Source organism: Melanotaenia boesemani, chromosome 4 (assembly GCF_017639745.1).
Source record: "Melanotaenia boesemani isolate fMelBoe1 chromosome 4, fMelBoe1.pri, whole genome shotgun sequence".
In the NCBI taxonomy this organism is placed as follows: Eukaryota; Metazoa; Chordata; class Actinopteri; order Atheriniformes; family Melanotaeniidae; genus Melanotaenia; species Melanotaenia boesemani.
The window spans coordinates 16928563-16947267 of NC_055685.1; the positions used below are offsets into that span (position 1 = coordinate 16928563).

At 40.9% G+C, this 18705-nt stretch overlaps 1 protein-coding gene across 6 annotated transcripts in view; it reads right to left on the minus strand.

Annotated features, from left to right (window-relative positions):
• The window catches only part of bnc2 (basonuclin 2), a 162832-nt gene that overhangs the window by 11978 nt on the left and 132149 nt on the right, over positions 1–18705 (minus strand). For all 6 annotated transcript variants that reach the window (XM_041983166.1, XM_041983167.1, XM_041983165.1 and 3 more), the window contains one exon: positions 23–2391. In XM_041983166.1, the coding sequence (XP_041839100.1) occupies positions 23–2391 (2369 nt within the window). The remainder of the gene's footprint in view (positions 1–22; positions 2392–18705) is intronic.

Genomic DNA, 18705 nt, shown 5'->3' on the forward strand with positions numbered 1-18705 from the left:
ATTATGAATTTGTCACACTAACCTGTCTCGGCTTCGCCGGGAGGGGAAGGCAGCGTTGCAGCCAGCCACAGTGCACACGTGCATCTCTTTGAGGTGCACATTCTTGTAGTGCAGTTTCATGCTATAGGAGCTCTTGAAGCTCTTCTTACACACATAGCAAATCTTGGGGTCAGGACTTGAACATGAATCTCCTTCTGGTGACTGAGAAGAAGGGAATTTGGGTGGGCTGGCACCATATCCCATTGAAGAGATGAAGCTCTCATGCAGAGCAGCCATGCTTGCAGCGGCTGCTGCCATGCCTCCATTATAGAGGCCGTACTGACTCATGCAGAACATGTCGTAAGTTGGATCATTGAGTTCTTCTTTAATTTTCATGGAGGGTTGATTGGGGGAGGAATGACCTTTTCCTTCCATTTCTTTTCTTAAATGGGCTTCGTCACTACCCTCATTGTCTTCCTTGTCCAGACCTCTGCTATGCTTGTGCTGTTCCTCCACATCCATCAGCTCATCTCGGTAGAACATCTTGGAGTCTGAGGTTTCAGACTCATTTTCAAAGTCTCTCTCATGGTCTTGATCCTCTGAGGTAAAGCTATCCATACAACGTAATTCGGAAGCTGCACCTCTGCTGTCACTGCCAGTACCTTCCCTGCATTCATCTTCACTTTGTCTCATCATTCCTCTTAGAGCTAAGCCAGGACTCATCTCATCCTGGGAGGGGGACTGCTGCCCACTACCACCACTTTGGTGTCCAGTGCCACTTCCACTGTTGTTGTTGCTATTACAATTTCCATTCATTTTGACATTGTTGTGAAGAAGACTTGACTGATGATGGTGGTGATTATGGTGGATGTTATCATCATCATCCTCGTCTTTGTCCTCATATTCGTCTGCCACATCAATCACTTCCTTCTCAATCTTAACTGGCATACTAGATTTACGGGGTTTCTTCTTGGGTGTAGGGTCACTGATGCCAGTGGTGAGATCATGATTGGCACTAGGAGTTGGTAAGCGATGGGAAATGGAGCCTACCTCTGACATGTGAATGTTATTGTGTGAAACAACAGCGGCCGCCAGCATCTGCTGTTGTTGATCCATCAGCGTAGTGCTGTTGGTAGTAGTGGGCATGATGGGGCTAGTTGGCAGTGACACTGGAGGACTGACAAGATCTGCTGGGGACAGTAGTGTTCGGTAGAATGGGGGCACTGGCTGGACAGGCTGTACCGACTTCAGCGAGGGGAACACTAGTGGACTTTGCAGGGGGGACTGAAGCATAGGGTCTACCGGTGGAGTAGTAAAGCCCAGTGGCGGCCTTCCAGGGCTGGTAAGTGTGAAGCCACCACTCTTGCTGTTTGAGATGACTGGTGTACCAGCGGTAGAATTGGCACGGATGAGGTCCTTATCGCGGTTATTTCGCAGCATTGGCATGTGCAACCGTGGATTGGGATTGGCACTGTGGCGGTTGCGGCTGCGCAGTGAACTGAAGACCATATTGCATCCTTCAATGGTGCAACGATGTTTAATCTTCAAGTGTACAGCATTGTAATGTATCTTTAGTGTGCCTTTATCATAAAAGGTTTTCCCACAAGAGTTGCAGCACACCCGTCCCTTACGTGAGGTGGCACCCATGCGGCGCATACGATGCATCTTAGAGGAGAAGGAAGGATGGGTAATGGTTTTAGAAGGTTCATCCTTAACAAAGTGGTGGTGGACTTGGTGATCACTTAAGCTGTTGGATTGCTGAGGTTGATTTTGGGACTGCTGTTGGCCCTGCTGCTGTTGCTGCTGAAGCTGTGTATGCTGTTGCTGCTGTTGAGCCTGCTGGGTGGAAGGGGTAGGTGAGATGGGTGATGCACGGTTGTTGGGTTCTGTCTTGGGTTCATTGTTGTTGTTGATTGGTCCCAGAACACCGCGACTAGGACTCTGACCTGTGCGGAAGGGAGAAAGTGACACTTCTGATTCACTGGTCTCCACTTGTTCCCCTTGGTTTGGCAGGCTGGGTTCCCGAAGCCGCAGGGCAGACTGCTCCATTGGGAGGCCGTTGGGGGGCAAGCCAAGCATGGGGGCAGAGACTGGGTTGATGTACTGGAACGGCAGGAGGAAGGCTAAGCTGTTAGGGATATTTTCAAAATGGTGAATGCTGGATGGGCTACTGTTTTCCAGATGTGTCAAGAGCCCTGGACTGCGGGTCCTGTTATTACTTTCAATGAATGTCCTAATCCCAGAGTCTGTCTTGGATGAGGGAACTGTTACTGCCTGACCTTCTTTCTCCTGAATGGCCATCAGTTCTACAATGGACTTGGTTTCACCAAAGCGCAGAAACTGCTGCAGGGTGATGATCTCCTCTTCACGGGACATGATGGTCCAGCGGTCTAGCACCTTGCCTGCAGCATCCTAAATGCCCCAGAAGAGAAAAGAGAAAGATACAATTCTTTATTGATTTTGAATAATCAGTGTGGTCAAAGGAGAAGATGGAGCAGGGGTTAGGCGAGTTTTTCTGCTTATGAAATTCAGAGGTCCCTGGAGCGACACATAACAAACTGAGCTATGCTGAAAATCTATCCCTCCACTGTCCCTCTTTCCCAAACATTATTCATCCTTTTTTCCACAGACCAAACATGCAGATGTATATGTTAATAATGATAAAAGTGGGTAAAGGTTTTACTGAACTTATCTGAAGCAACAAAGTAAGGCAATTAGCAGGTCTCGGTGACTTCAATCATTTTGAAGTTGTTAATCTTTGAGACAGAATAAAATAACTTTATAAAAAATGTCAACTGTTGCTTAGACTCCCTCAGTGTACAAACTGTAATTTCTCATAAATGTCTAAGCCAGAGGAAAAAAATAATGCAAACACATATAATAGAATTATTAATACATGCCAATAATCAGACCTTGGTTGGCATATGTTTTATCCTTTTCTTTAAAGTAACTTGAGCATATAGGGAAAGGCTGACTTTAGAAGTAAGTATTTTATGTTTATGTAAGGTTGTATTTGAGGAGGCCTCAAAAGTGTTTTTGAAGTTGTGTTCCTTTCATTGGGCAACTTAGATTTTCATCCTGACTTATGATAGTGATATTACATTACAGTCATTTAGCAGACGCTTTTATCCAAAGCGACTTACAGTGGTCAGGCAGTAGCATTAAGGGTCTTGCCGAAGGACCCAACTAGAAGGTATTAATATTCATCCCCTGGGGGAATTTAATTCTGGTCGACTGCATGGGAACGACACTGTTTGTCATCTGATGCTTCATTTTAAGTTGACAATAGGTACCTTTGGCAAAAGGTAAAATAGATTTTAGCAACATATAATTTATTATAAACCTCTGCATTTCTTGTTCTTGTATTTTTTTGAAGCCTGGGAATGATGAGAAACATGTTTCCATTCCAACATATCTGAACTCCTCTGCTGGGACTTGGGCATTATTCCAAATAGAGCACTTGGCTAGCATCATTTGGGCTATGAACAGTAGAAAACTAAGAAACTCAGGCTCCGTGCATATGTGCACATTGTCAAACATCAAGAGCTGGCGAGGGATTCTGGGAAAAGAATTTTGGCAAATGCTTAAAACTGACTTCGTGGTATAGCTACTAAGGTTGAGGCAATGAAAGTATTTTTGTCTTCTTATGTAGACCCATGTCTCTTCCTACTGGTGAGAGCTAAAGACAGATGACTTTGCAAAGTGATTATAATACATTCACTGTTAATACTATTATATGAGACGGGGTATTTGTGTAAACAAAATGGAAATTTACAAGAGAAGCAGGAAGAGATAGTGTAAATACTCCAGCTCACACACAGGCTCCTGAGAGACTGGGATCAAGTGACATCAGGGGAGTAACACAAGCTATGACAATTAGTTATACTGAAATGGTAACATTTCTTATGTGCTCCTAGCTGCTGGCATCTATAAAAGATAAATGGCAACTCTGGTGAGTAGAAAGCTGTAAAAACCAACATCACAAAGCACAAAGGGCCTGTAAGGAGAAAACAGAAGATAAATGTTTAAAGAGAGACAGCAAAAAAGAGTACGGGAGAGACACAGAGGAAGAAACACAGAAAATAAAAGTGAGTGGTTTCATATCATGCCCTTAGATATACTGGAGAAACAGATTCTTCTGAGACGAAACATCAATAGTCACTGGGGTATTTGTTGTTAAATATACATTAAAAAACATTTTACACTTTCATTCTGTGTGCGCTCTGGAGTTTAGCCTGGAGGTATGACTTTAAATTCTAGCCTGGACACTATTATTTCATACTGCATGGCCATCTGGGCATTAGTACTTCCATTTGGTTTAATTGAAACAAAAAAAAATGAAAGCAAATTAGAAAGTGAATCTTTAAATAGTTCCACCAGCAGAAAAAATCTTAAGAAATTGTGGTTCTTTTCAAATTTTCTAGAGACAAAAAAGGGACTAATTTGTGCTGCACACTTAAATGCACTAAGGTAACTAGTAACAGCTCAGACTCAACATGGCACAAAAAGCTGAATGCAGTTTTAAGTGTTTTATTCTTAAGAATGGCGAACTGCAAGTGTATTTGCATTTTAAGGATAGCTACTGAGGCATGTTTAATTCATGCCTGTTTAAAATATCTTAATATCAGTCTCCTATTTATCCGTCTTTGAATCAAGATTAAACTAGCTTCATAACTGCTCATAAAATAGAGTCCATTTTAGTTGAACTTCCATTAATAAATGCTAAAGAATAATCTCAAACTATCAGGCATCTCATTAGCAAACCTACAAAAGTTTTGTTTTAATGGAGATCAATAAGATGCCTTCAACATGCAATTTTCCAACTCTACCTTAATCACTGAGTGAGTAAAACAAGGATTATTTTTATTTTACCTTCTGCCAGTGCTTTAAATTCTTTACTAATAGAGTCAGTCAAACATTACACAATGACACAGGCCAAACTGCAACCAATTAGTGTGAAAAAGAACCAGCTAGATATCAGAACAGGTCAGCAGTTCTTCTAAGCACTAGATCCTGACTGAAAGAAGGCTGCTGAGGCATTCCTCTTCAGTGGTCAGTTGTGCTTTAGATGGAGGCTAAAAAGTGTTTGAACTGAGATCATGGTTTAGGCATTGACTCAAGACAAGTTGAAAAACAGTGCCAATCTTTCTAACAAAGACAATGCAAAGGACAAAAGTGATTATAATTTTATAAAGTAAAATTTTGTGAAAATGATTGTTTATTTAGTCAACAAGCTTTTCAATCAAAGGCAACTGTAGCTCCTAAATTAGCAAATATCGCTTCACAAAAGCAACATCACAGATAAGACGATTAAAATGCACGTTATATTTAATTTAGCATCTAAAGTGTTGTTGACACACATTTGTATACTAACACATGCCCCCATAATCTTTACTACTGTATGTCTCACAACTCCACTCCCCTGCATTAGCCTTGCAATGCTGTGAGAGAAACAAATATGCCATTAGAAGCACTTTTACAAGTAGGCACTCATCTTCCAATTAGCTTAATGTGGCCCTCTTCCCCTTATATTTTCCAGGCGTGCCCCACCTCTTCTTGTACACTCCCTCCAGTAAAATCTCATTAATCCACCCCTCCCCCATCTCCCCTAGTGCTATGACATATTAGTCTGTCATTATGCATCCCAGAGTCCTTTAAACAATGCAGCTAAACCTCTGTTTGCCAGGTTAATGACTATTAGCCAATAATTACAGCAGAGAGACGATGGGGTACCCCACTTTATCTGCTCGACAGCTTCTGCTGTTAGTTTATTTTATTTGCCTGCTTCCATGTCTCCCAGTATTAATCTTGAGACCACTGTATTTATTCATCTTTTTGCTGCTGTAATTATTCTGAATCCATTGCTGTCTCTAATACTGTGGGGCTGTGATATTTTTCAGTGGGGTTTCCATCTCATAGATAGTTGACTATGTGGTCATGGGCCAGGTTACCACTGTCATTTGAGACCAATCTGGTAACTAGCAGGTTATGCACTTGGCTCCATCAAGAAGTGGAACGTAGACTTGTTTGAATGGTGGATAAGGCATAAGAGATTAGCAATCTAAAATATATGTGACTAATTTTGATCCATCATACCTAGTAATTCTTTTTGATAAACAATAGGAGATACAATGGCACACAACAAAAATAATGTATCACAAAATAGACAGTGTTGATCTGTGCTTGTACACACCAACTCAAATGGGAGATATCTGTCCCTCACAATCTATGCTGGACGATAGCTACACTGGTTTACTTGCAATAGGAAGGATCAGTTCTCACAATGGCAAAGCGAACCATGGGAACCACATTGATTCACCAATCAACTTGCAGTGAATGTGATCTCCACTAAGCCTCAAGGGAATCCCCATTGATCTCAAGTCCTGCTCTCAGATCTAGTTCCTTAAAAAAAAGAAGAAAAAACAACATACTCTATTCCTGTGTTTGCCACTTCAAGAGAGGTTAAGCAGAAGTTCCTTGTGATCTGAGAAGGTCTTGAACCTTGACGCTTCCTTTTCCATATTCTGCCTCCCTTTCCATTCCATACTGGGCTGTATGAATAATGCAAAGAATCTAGTGGCGAGGGGGCACCATGGGGGATGGGTTCATGCAAAGCCTACTGCCTGGAGCCATCACATCAGAGGGCAAGAGCTCCCAAGAAACAGGCCGCTTCCCCATAGGCTCCCCAGTGGCAGGTCAGAGGTCATGTGTGAACCACGTACTCCACTTCTTCCCTTGTGATGGACCACAGAAAAATCAGTAGCTACATCAGGACGTGGGTGGAGGACATTTGTAAGAACCATAAAGGTTGAAATTTGCACTCTCTGATCTCAGTAAGCCTCTCTTTGCGGCATGCTTATGAGTAACATATTTTTAAAGTGACCCTCAAATGTTTTATTTTTTTAAAAATCTAGAAATAAAATGCATTATTTTAACTCCAACTTAACAATAGACTATATATTTATTTGTAACTAACATGAAAACTAAAAAAAAAACAGTACCATTGGTAAATTTTCATATATTTACAGGGAAAACAAGAAATCAATATGTATATCGCGTTTCTTTTAATACATATAGCTAAAAGTAACAATTGCAACTTGTAAAAATAACTATTTTTATTGATCTTTTTTAAACTGCTTCGTTGAGAATTGTGTGAAAAGGATCTCATAAAAAGCCTTAATTCCTCCCTGAAAATAATCAAATAAACTGCTGGGTCTTGTTTTGTTTCTTGTGTTCACATTTATTGAGCATGCACATCAAATCTTAAATATATCTTAACCCCTTTATTGGACAAGTGATCATATTTGTGCACTTCATTGGAGATACAAAATGCCTCTGTGTGTTTGCCCATAAAATCATAGAAGCACACTAAGTTCTCCACACCAATCATCAAAAATCAGGCTACTTCCCAGCTACTTCAGTGAGATCACTCTTCAGCATAAAAATTTGAGAAAACTGTTTGTACTGTCCACTTACTGCTATATTACTTTTGTTATTTTAGAAAAAAAAGCATACAAGTTTTAAAGTGTTGTAATATCCTGAAATATTATAATAACTCTCTTTTCAGTGGTTGATATGTTAAATTTCTAAGTATTTCAAAAAGTGCCCAATGAAGGATTAAAATATAAAAATATATGTACTGACACAGAAGTAAGGCATGCCAGATTATGTTTTTATATATCATCCCTTTTAAAAAGTAAATAATGTGGAAATAGAGGTGACTTAATAAGGTCCAAGTAGGACTCCCTTCACCAACTCATTCTTGATTATAACTTGGAACAGATCAATTCAGGTTTTGATTCCTGCTTTATCACTTAATTAAGTACCATGCAAAGGGCATTGCCTTAGTCAATATTATGTTCATCACTGCCAGAGAAGACTGTTTCCTGGGCTCCAGCATAAGTAAATGTGAAGAGGCCACAGGGCTTATTCTGCTGTACCAGACACACTGATCAGCTAACAGGCCACAAGATACCCTGACTTCACCTTTCGACCAGATTTAACTTGTGGCTTTGGTTAAAAATTCATGACTGTGTGGTAGTTGTTGCTAAGGGCACACTAATCGACTGGAGTGAGATTTATAGTCCAGTTGTAGACTGTAAGGATGGAAAGAGTTGGGGGGGGGGGAGGCTGGACAGGGGGTTATTATAGAAGACTTTAGCACAGACGAGTGAGTCACAACCTGGCACACACCAGGTTCCAGGTGGCCTTTTGTAAACAGTTTCCATTTCTTTCTCCATCCCTTGTCTTTTTTCATTATCTGTTTCTGAAAGCATATCCATCATTTTAGATCTCCCGACTTTTGATTCATCTGATTCTTATGACTTCCACCATCACCACCGTTTATGTTCAAAAGCTGTCCCTCGGCATCTTTAAAGAGTGGACAGGACAATCCTTTGGCCACAGCCCAGCAGAGGTGCAGATGGACCAGCACGTGGAAGCCATTTCAGGCCCCAGTGCATAGCAGAGCAAAGTCTGCCGCTCTCTGAGTTCAGAACCTCTTAAGAACCGCCTTGCAGCACTAACATGTGAGCAGCATTTGGGTCTGGGCGGATGTATTGATTCCCTGTCTCTCAGCACAAAGCACACAATAACACTGTAACGTTGGCTTGCCTCACCCAACTGTGCTAAGGAACCGTAACCATGGTCAATGTGTAAAACCCAGCAGACCCAGCACTAAGCTAGAGGGGATGCCTCCGAGAATAGAGGTGGGGTGATAGAAGCAGAGAGAGAATGTCTGATGTTTCACATTAATTGAGGATGATTCGTGTGATCTCCTGGGTTGAGATACAGCAGCCAGGTCTGTCGTGGGCCTGGGAGACAGATGTGGGGGCCTCTGCACTCCCTCCAGGGCCTGTGGGGAGCAGTGAGGCGGCTGAGAAATAGTTTGTCTGTCCAGTGTGTGTGTGTGTGTGTGTGTGTGTGTGGTGGTAGAAATGCCTTTCTCTCCCACTTATATCACATCTCCTTTGTCTTGATTACTATTTTGGCAGGAATCCGTAACAGAGAAGGTGCATTAACATATGCTCACAATTTGCTCTTTGGCTACATAATTGCATGTTGCACTGTGACTTGATGTATTAGTAATTTCTGTCTTTTTTTATATGATACACATTATGTATTTTGGCTAGAAGTGAGAACAAAACACAATTTTGGATGAGCAATGTAGAATAAATGATGTGGGGTACAGGGTTCTAGAACATAAAATCAATATGTGATAAGTTGTTTCTGATTATATTATGAATGATAAAAAGTTACACCTCTCCAATCAAAAAATGTGTTACATTTTTACTAAAATTGCATCTATACTATCTTGGGAAACTGATCTCCACTGTCAAAATACTCCACACAACAATTTTACATCACAGTGTAAAAGGAAATAATGTGAATGGATAATGGATTACAGAGTAGGTAAACCTCCTAAGTCATTTTGTTTTGGTCTAGCAGGGAACAGATAGAGGTGTCTGTAACATGCAGACACACTGCATTAGAAGAGCTTTTCAGCTTTCTCCTGTGCTTTTGCTGTGCAGCATGCAGAAGGAAAGAGAATAAGCTAATGGACTCTTTATTTAATGTGATCAGAGCCATTATTGACATGCTGCCAGGAAGATGCAAGACCATTAACTCGAGTCTCTCTCTTTCTCTCTCTCTCTCTTGTACCTTCCCTCCAGCCCACTCCTTCCCCGACAATATTTCACTGTCTGACTGAATCACACACATAGGAGGGGCCAATAGACGGTCCCGGCAACCCAAAGGAATCTGTGTCTCTCATGTTAACTACAGGTCCAGTTAGGAGTTGACATAAATGATTTGATGCTCAGTAATAAATGAAAATAAAATATTGGCTGTCTAATCTGAATTTAAATTCTATAAAACACATCACAGACATACAAAGACTAGGAGCACCAGTAAATTTTGTGAAATAGTTTTTTTTTTTTTTTTTTTTTTTTTGGGGGGGGGGGTTATTTTGTCTTGCTTTTTTGCTGTATGTCCTGATGATTTAAATAGTTCCTGTCATTCAAACTCAGCATCTTGCAACCTTTCTTACGCTCTGACCTGCTGTCTATCTCATTTGTTTCTGCTTATTGATATCTGGAATTGTCAAATAAGAGAAGGGCCTATAATTCAAGGGGTAATTATAATGTATTTTGTACACTGTCACATTTCAGTGTAGAAACGTGTTTCTGACTGAGCAAAAACAGGAATTAAACATAGGTGTTGTCAAACTCTGTGTTATTCATTTATTTCAGTTAGATTTAAGCATTTAGATTTGGAAAAATAGACATTTTTGTCCCCACTTTATCATTAAAGTTAAATATGATATTTTCTCTGGAAAAGTTACATTTAAAAAGCAAAGAAAACATAAATGTGCAACACTTATAGCCTTGCCAGAACCAACACATAATGCTGGGCTAATTGATGTGTTAAGAGTATTGCCCTTTCATCAGAGTGAAATAGTGCACTGCTCTGGCAAAACAGTCCCATTTTGCTGGCAACGCAGTCACCGTGTTTTCCCATTCTGGTACTGTAGCCTGACATGTAAGTTGGCTCGTTCATCTTGGATGTGGATGGTGCCAGCGTGGCTGCAGTGCGGTTTACACTTTGCACCAGTATACATCTATCCTTGTGGCCCAAAGAATCACTACAGCAATGGCCCAAAAGGAGGTTCTTTTGCATGCATGTGTATGTGTAGAAGTTGTGCCCAGGACTCTTGGGGCATGGTTCCAGGTCCCTGGGTCTGTCTACTGTCATAAGTTCCAGAGTGGTGATTACTTACTGCAGAAATAAACACCATTACCATCTGGTGCTGACTCTTTTTGTGCAGTAACTTATACTGTACATCAAGAGAAGCTTTAGACCATTAAAGCACAAAGTAAACAGCAGTAACAGAAAATAATAATAATAATAAAATTTCAGTGTATTGTTTTGAATCCCTACACATGTTTGTGAATATATCCAATGACAACTTTTCAGTTGTTAGATGATAAAAGAGAAAAGAAGAAAAGGATAGAAAGAAAAAAAGTTTGATGGGGAGAGAGTGAAGACTGAAAGGTTTGCCAGGATGCATGGTGAGAAAGGTAGTATGATGGGGGTCATTCAAGACTATGAAAGTCTTGCAGAGCCAACAGATGTTTGACTCATCCACGGCACATCTGGTCCTTAACACACTCAATCCATTTCACTCAACTTCTCCTTTTTAGATTTTCATTGTTCCTCACGGTCCACTAAACTCTGCGTTTTCTCTTGCAGACCACAAAAAATCATCCATCATCTTTGATGCTAGCCACGTCTTGTGATTTTATTTTGTTTATGATTTGTATTGTTCAGATTTCGCCCCTAAAACCCTATCAGTGAAAGGAGGCATTTTTTCAGATGTGATACAAGTTGTAAATTCCAGCAAGGAACTTCAAACTCAGTGGCACAAGTCAGGGAAATGTGAGCTGTCATTCTTATTGTAGTGGACCCTGGGGGGGTCATACAGTGCTTAACAGCTTCATTGTTTCTTTTATTGTTGGAAACAGAGATGGGTGTGTACTGCACGGGTGCCTGAATTCTTGACTGCAACGTGACGAGAGGACTGTCAACTCCCTCTGAATCTCCATGCAACTTCCTTTAATAAATGTCAACTTTGTGACCCAGCAGCAAATCCCTGGCAGGCAGGGTGGCCATGTCAGCAGGCCAGCAAGCCACACAATGTCTGGGTTTGGCCCCGGTGACATGGGGGAAGTGAAGCAAATCACTGCTCTGTTTGTTCAGAGAGGGGATGCAAGGCCACCTGGAGACTCAGGTCCAGAATCAAAAGATTAAAAAAAAAACAAAAAAAAAAAAAACATGTGTGTGGGGCTATTAGATGTTGGGACAGGTGGCAAGTTTGTGTTTGCACAAATAAACAATATAGAAAAGGGGCATGATAATGCACCAGAAAATTAAATACTTATCGTAACTTGAGTGCAAATTGAATGTGTTTGTGCTGCAGGCTTCTTCTGATTTAAATCTATGTGTAATGCAATCTTCCTGTGTTTGGGTCTGCCCTGGTCTGGTAGAGCAATGCAGTGCAATGCTATTGATCCCTTTAGCCTTGCGGTCTGCAGGGTTCCTGTCAGTAAACGCAATGAGCTGGAGCACCTTCCATTCCCCCCTTCTGTCCTGTGTAGCACTACAAGCTAAATAGCCATCAGTGTGCTTGTATTGAAACTCAATACAAGCACACTGGGCCCTGGTTGTCAGCTAGCAGCAGTGCCTTACAACATCCCATGAGGCTCCAGCTAAGTTGATTTAGTGTCAGTGTAGCATCTCACCTTGTAGACTTGTGCCAGCCTAATATGTCGCGCTAATATGTCTCTCTATAAGAATTACAAGGCTGTAAGAGGAACCCAGATGCAATAAGTATGGATTAGCTAATGTCCAGGTTCTGTCTGCATCTTGTTGGAATGGAAGGGAGAGCAAACAATTGTAATAGCCTCTAACTGGGTGTCTGGCTGTGGCTTGGAGGTGAGGTAGGGGCATCCAGGCTTGTGGGATTTCTAAAGGAGCTCTGGGAAATAAACTTTCCACTCCACCAAAGAAGAAAGGGAGAAAAGGTGATAGAAATAACATTGAGAAAATGATTAGTGTAGAATGAGAGAGATGGAAAGAGTGTGATTGGATGTTAATGCTTTTCTTCTCACTATTGATCAACCTGGAGGGCTAAAGGTGTTTAGGTTAGAGGTCTTGAAGTTTGTACCTTGTCTGCTGTGTGTCTGTGTGTTTCTTCGTGAACCCATTGATTTGTGTTGCACTTGTATAGTTGGGCTGTGTGTAAGCCAAAATACCTTACAGGGAAAGAGTGGGATGGGAGCAGAGCTTGTAAAGAGGAGAAAACAAAAAGGTGGGAGAAGAGGTGAGCATTTGGTCAAATGGGGGCGTAATTAGGAACCATGTTACCGCTAAACTCTATAGATTGATCAGGGATAATTTATGGATGTTATAGCCTCCCTGCAGCCAAAGTACCTATGTGCTTTAATAGCTAATGTTTTATATAACTCCAAGAGACTGCTACTGTAAAGCAGTCTCTTTTTTTATTATTATTTTCATTTCTGCTTAGTTGTGACATACTGTAGGATTAATATCTAGATTTTGCCTTGATTTTTCTTTTTTTTTATATATAATTGATTTAACTAAATTATTTTATTCATTGTTAGTCTTTGCAGTTCTAAAACACTTTTTTTCCCATTGACACGAACTAAGCAAGAGTATGTCTTCCCCTATAAAAAGTCACTTATTCACACATGCACTCACAGAGACTATACTTGTCACTGGCAAATCCTTCAGGCAGATGTGGAGTGTGTGCCAGGAGCCTGCTGAGTGAGTAGGCAAGTGTGCCCCCAACTCAGTGCTGGCCACTACGCTGAGTTGCTTTGATGTGTGTTTGGGGAGGTCAGTGGAACAGCAGAGGGACTGTGTAATCCTTTGACATGCCTATGGAAAAATACAAGGATTCCTCTGACAGTGCGTGAACCAAAGGCTCGGCGCAGCAGCTACACTGCAGGACTCACTGCAGACTGTGTTGGGAAACAAACACATGAGCACACATGCAATGCAATGACACACATCTACACACAATTAACATGCATTAGTGTTCTAAGTCAGTCTCCCTGGTGAGGTTTTCTGGCTTGGTGGCGCTAATTCTTAAAAAGTAACGTCACTGGCAGTGCTGTCGTCTAGCCATGTAAGGTGCTGACCTCTACTAAAATGGCAAGCTGCATTGCTTGAGGCGCTCCTCTTAAGAGAAACACAGCACACACACAAACACAAATAGATGGCAGTACATTAATACAAACAGTTTGGTTTTGCCATTTGAATGAAGGACGGCAGACAAAGAGTTTTGGCTCTGTCCTATCGATACTTTGTATAATTGCGTCTTACATTTCCTAAACAGTAATGGGAAGCAGGTCTGTTGATCATTACGTTTTGGCAGAGCAACCCACTGCCAGATGTATGAGAGATGTGTGTGTATGTACATGTGCATATGTGTAAGATAAATAAAACAACATCAGATTTAAGAATTAACCACAGATCTAATATGAGATCTGCAAAATAAGCAGCAAGACAATAGTAGACATTTCATCTTTTTATTGTCTAATCGCCCATCTGACTGCTTGTGCATTTCCCCTCTTAACCTTTCAGATGCTCGCTAATGGGCCTCACAATGGAATTATTTACTACCCATGGCAGAGGGGCAAATGGGTCACATTATATGTGTGTGTGTGTGTGTGTGCGTGCAACCATGTATGCGCACTTGTGCCCCTTGTAGTCAGGAATGAATGATGGAGTCATTGAAGCACACAGTGACTGAGAGAGAAGAAAAAGAGGGGACTGAAGGATGAGTGCTGAGTGCTGCTTGCTAAAGTGAAAAATCATGCCATGGTGCTGAGGGGCCTGGTTTTGTCCACTGGGAGAGGTGACTACATTTATGCTCTCACTCAAGTGCTCTTAAATACTCTTCCTTTCTGCTTCCTTCTCTCTATAACCCTCTTTCCCAGTTGTCCCAAGGTCCCGTCCAGGTACAAATGGCTATTTGCTGTACAACTCCCACAACATGTTTGTGTCAACTTGGACTTGTCCCTAACATGTAAAACAAAAGATGAAAAAGTGTCCTTTTTATGTTCACAAATTGCTTCCTAGAGCACAAAAGCTTTCTGAATTGAGATGTCAAAGTGCTATTAGGAACGTTCGTGCTGGAAGAGGCCACACTGCTTCGCTGTCAGTTGGCTTTAATTCACTTAAGAGCTGATAAAAGTCATCGTGTGTGCATTTGTGTGTAAGTGAAGTGATTCACCTCGGCAATCAGTTAATCTGCATTTTCCTGAGCCTCTCACAGCAGGTCAGACCTCATTTAAAATTGAGGGAATTACAATAATTACATTTTTCTTGTTTGTTAAAATTCATAGATCTTATTTGAATTCATCATTAAAGAACCATGATTGAATTTAATAATTGGTATTATAGCAACAAGCTACTGACAAGGGGAAAATGATCAGTTCACAGTTTTATATCCTACTCATTCCTAATTGTGTCTTGCTGAGACAAAATGCTCACTTCTTGATTTAGCACAGCTAAATCAAAAAGTGAGCACAATGGAGATGAAAGCTGTCTTTGTAAAAGGAATCAACAGTGCTGCTAGCCGTCACCTGCTGGGGTTAACCTTGCAGTTGCCAACACGTTCAGATGGCAGATGAAACACAATAGCAGACAAGCCTTTCATTCTCACACCTACAGTTACAGGAGCGATTCTGTCAGCTGCGCAAAATTGTGCGTGTGCGTCTGTGCAGGAGTGCATGCATCGTAGACATATTTCCCCCTCTAATTAGCACAAGAGAGTCCTGGGGGCAATCAGACTTGAGGTTAATGAGAGGGGGAGAGAGCAGAAGAGATGAGTTAGGGGTGGAAAGTAACATGTAGCACGCTGCACCAGTGCTACAGCCTAATTCTCCCTTCTTATCACGCTGTCACCCTGAAGGGGCATCATACTCATGGCACCTACGTTGATGTCTGGGCCTGTGACATGTGTATGTGCACGCAAAGGCCTGTGAAAGCATTCATATCTCTGCAACCTGGTGAACCTTCTACCCATTTTTATCTCGCATTATCTCTTCCCTCACGTCTCTTTCTTCCTGAAAGGCCCAGATGTGACAGCATGTTTCCCATAGCAAAACAGGGCTGCCACAGCGGTCTTGGCATCTGTCTGATCTCAATTGGTGTGCGGCAGTGCTGATGGGAGAAAACACAGTCTACCAGATGTCATTGCTGAGCAGGGCCCAGGCAGACTGAGCACCGCTATTGTGGTATTACCAGCACAATTTATCGTCTCAGAGGGACTTACTTAACTGGGTAATTATTTTGATCTTCATTGAACAACTAAGCTGACTTTCAGGTATAAAAAATCCACTGATGTATGATTTGTCTATGCGACTGTGGCATAGTTGTAGTAATCAAATTCATGCAACACAAGCTCTCCTCAGGGTCTGGGCCAAGAGACATGATAGTTCAATGTGTTTAATTACATATATATCCTTTTTTATTTACTACTTTGTGTTTGTGTACTAAATTTTAAATTGTATTATCCTTAAATGGACACATGCCATGCTGATGAATCGTTTGTTTTAAGTCTTTTTTAAACCTTTTTTTCCTGTTTTTTTTTTTGCCTTTTTGATGGAGCTTTAATGTCCCTGTTGAACTGGTGACACTTTTATGATCTGTATATTCTCATCTGATCTACTGAGAAGACAAATAGAATTTTTCTCTCTAATGCTTGTCTTAGCTTATGTGACATTGTAAAGTCATTCTCAATTAAAAACAGAAAAGAAATGCAAGTCAGATCCTCTAATTCTTGAATCATGACCCCATTATTGACCTTTATCTTCAACCTTCACAATCCAAATGTGTCTTCATCTGCTAAATTACATCAAATAGCCAGTTTCTTAATCATCATATTCTCATCCCTTGGTTTTGACACCTCCATGTGTTTAGTTAAACAACTGTAGTCAGTGGGAGAGGAATGGTGGATCAAGATGTCACTCCAAACATGATATAACACAGCAGGGGGGCAGATAAAAGAAGATCCTTCATTATTAAAGAGGAGTGCTACCATAAAAAACATTCATGCACATGAATAACTCAATCAGGCCAAGGCACAAACATAACGGATTTCACACACATTCTCAACAGTGTGCCATGTGACTGCTGATGATGAGGATGCTTTTTTCACTTCTAAAAAGCACAGTTTTCAGTAACTTCCAGGTTTTCATGGTGACATTGATGTTGTTAGAAGACTATTACAGTCCCCCTTCATGCTACTGCCCGAAGACTCTAGAGTAAATTTCATCTAAGCAAAACATGGCTTTTACTCAGAGACTAAAGAGCCTGGCTTCAGATGTATATTTCACTTTTTTTTTTCTTTTCTGCCACTGCTGCCTGTCACAAGGGTGAATGCAAGTCATCTTCTCTCTTGTCTGTGCAAAAAGCGATCCATTTCCCCTCAAGCCTTCTGGCTTGTTTTTGTATCTCTCACCCGTTAACAATAATGCTTGGGGCGTGCACAGATGTAAAAAGTAACAGCTAAGAGAAGAAAAGATGAGTGGAAAAAAGACAGAGGATGAGAGAAAGGGAAACAGACGGATAATGCTGCTCACAAGCATCACTTGTCAATTTACAGCCGTTGCTCCCTGAACCGCACCATATAAATTTCCAGTGTGACATCCGTTTCTAGTGCTTCCAAGCCGATTCAGGCTCCGTCCCACCAGATCCTCTCCCCAGACACATACTTGGAAACCTTAAGCACAGACATTGTGCCAGATGTAGTCTGCCTTTACTTTTATTCATTTATTCTTTTTTCCCAGGTTTTCAAATGTTGTCTCAGGAGGGGGGATGAGAATGGATGAGCTACTGTCTCAGAGGAGTGCTTCTTCAGTGTATTTGATGAGGCTGCTGCCATACGTACAGGTCACATGATGTATGTCTGTACATATTTACTCACATGGCATACAGGTATATTGATAAGTTTACCTGACTAAAACGACTAAAAAAGAAAAAAACAAGTTTACCGCTGTGATGTGTTTTGTGAGTGGATTGTGAGTAAGAAAGGAGCCAAAGAGTACCAAGGGATGTTGTGTATCCAACTGATTGAGAGACAGAGAGCAGGACACAGTGCAGAGCTTGGCACCGCTCATCTTTGAGTGATGGCAGTTCTTTAGGGTTGAGACAAGGCCTTCTTTTAATCTCTCTATACTCAGACATGAAAATGGAAAAAGAGTCAGAGAGGAGGGTGGCTGAGGATACCAAGGCAGAAACCTTTCTTGGGTCATGTGCCAGATTGATTTTTTACTTTGTATTGCTTTTATTTCTAAGTAAACAATAATACGCAATACCTGCTAACATACACACAGTGGAAAAAAGAAAAAAGAAAACAGAAATTATGAATTGACTCAGACAAAAGATGACTTTGGTCCTTTAGCTTTGTGAGAGCACTTGAATTTTTCACAGCTTTCTGGAATTTGCTAAGCTTGTAACATGAATATCTAACCTCTTTACAAGCATTTTTTTTTAAAAAAATGTCACTAAAAATAGCTTTAATGTTTCCTTTCTTTAAGTCTCTACCTTAGATGAACAAGGTGTAGGCCCCATGGCCGAGAAAGGCATCTGTAAAGAAAACATTGCCTTGAAGGAATATGAGCTGAGCTACTTGCTCTAATACGAGACTGTGTTCTACGTGCAACACCTGTTTTGACTTAAGACGTACAGGCCAGTAGCAGGATTAGCAAAACATGCCCATAAAGGGAGAAGGTGACTGAGCTGACGCTCTGATAACAAGTGAAAAAAATGGCCGCGTTTATTTCAAAGAGCTGAAACAACTGATGTAGTCATAATGCTGTGGAATTCATTCCACTGCTGCACAGGGGAAAAAGCCAGAAAAATGTGCCTGTAACTATCTATTTTTAGCATATAAATCATACTCTGTTGGAAAAAAAATTATAAAAGTGATTTTGAGTACAAAGTAGACTTCTAAGACACTCTAAATACAAGTTGAGTCATAGATGCCACTGCTGGCAAACCTTTACAGTCAAATAAATAAGTAATGATATTTCACAACAATCAAAAGGCAAAGACATATATTTTCTCCATTTCAACTGCTAAAACTCTACTGATTAAATTATGGGAATTTCAGTAACATGTCCAGTGTTCAAGCCT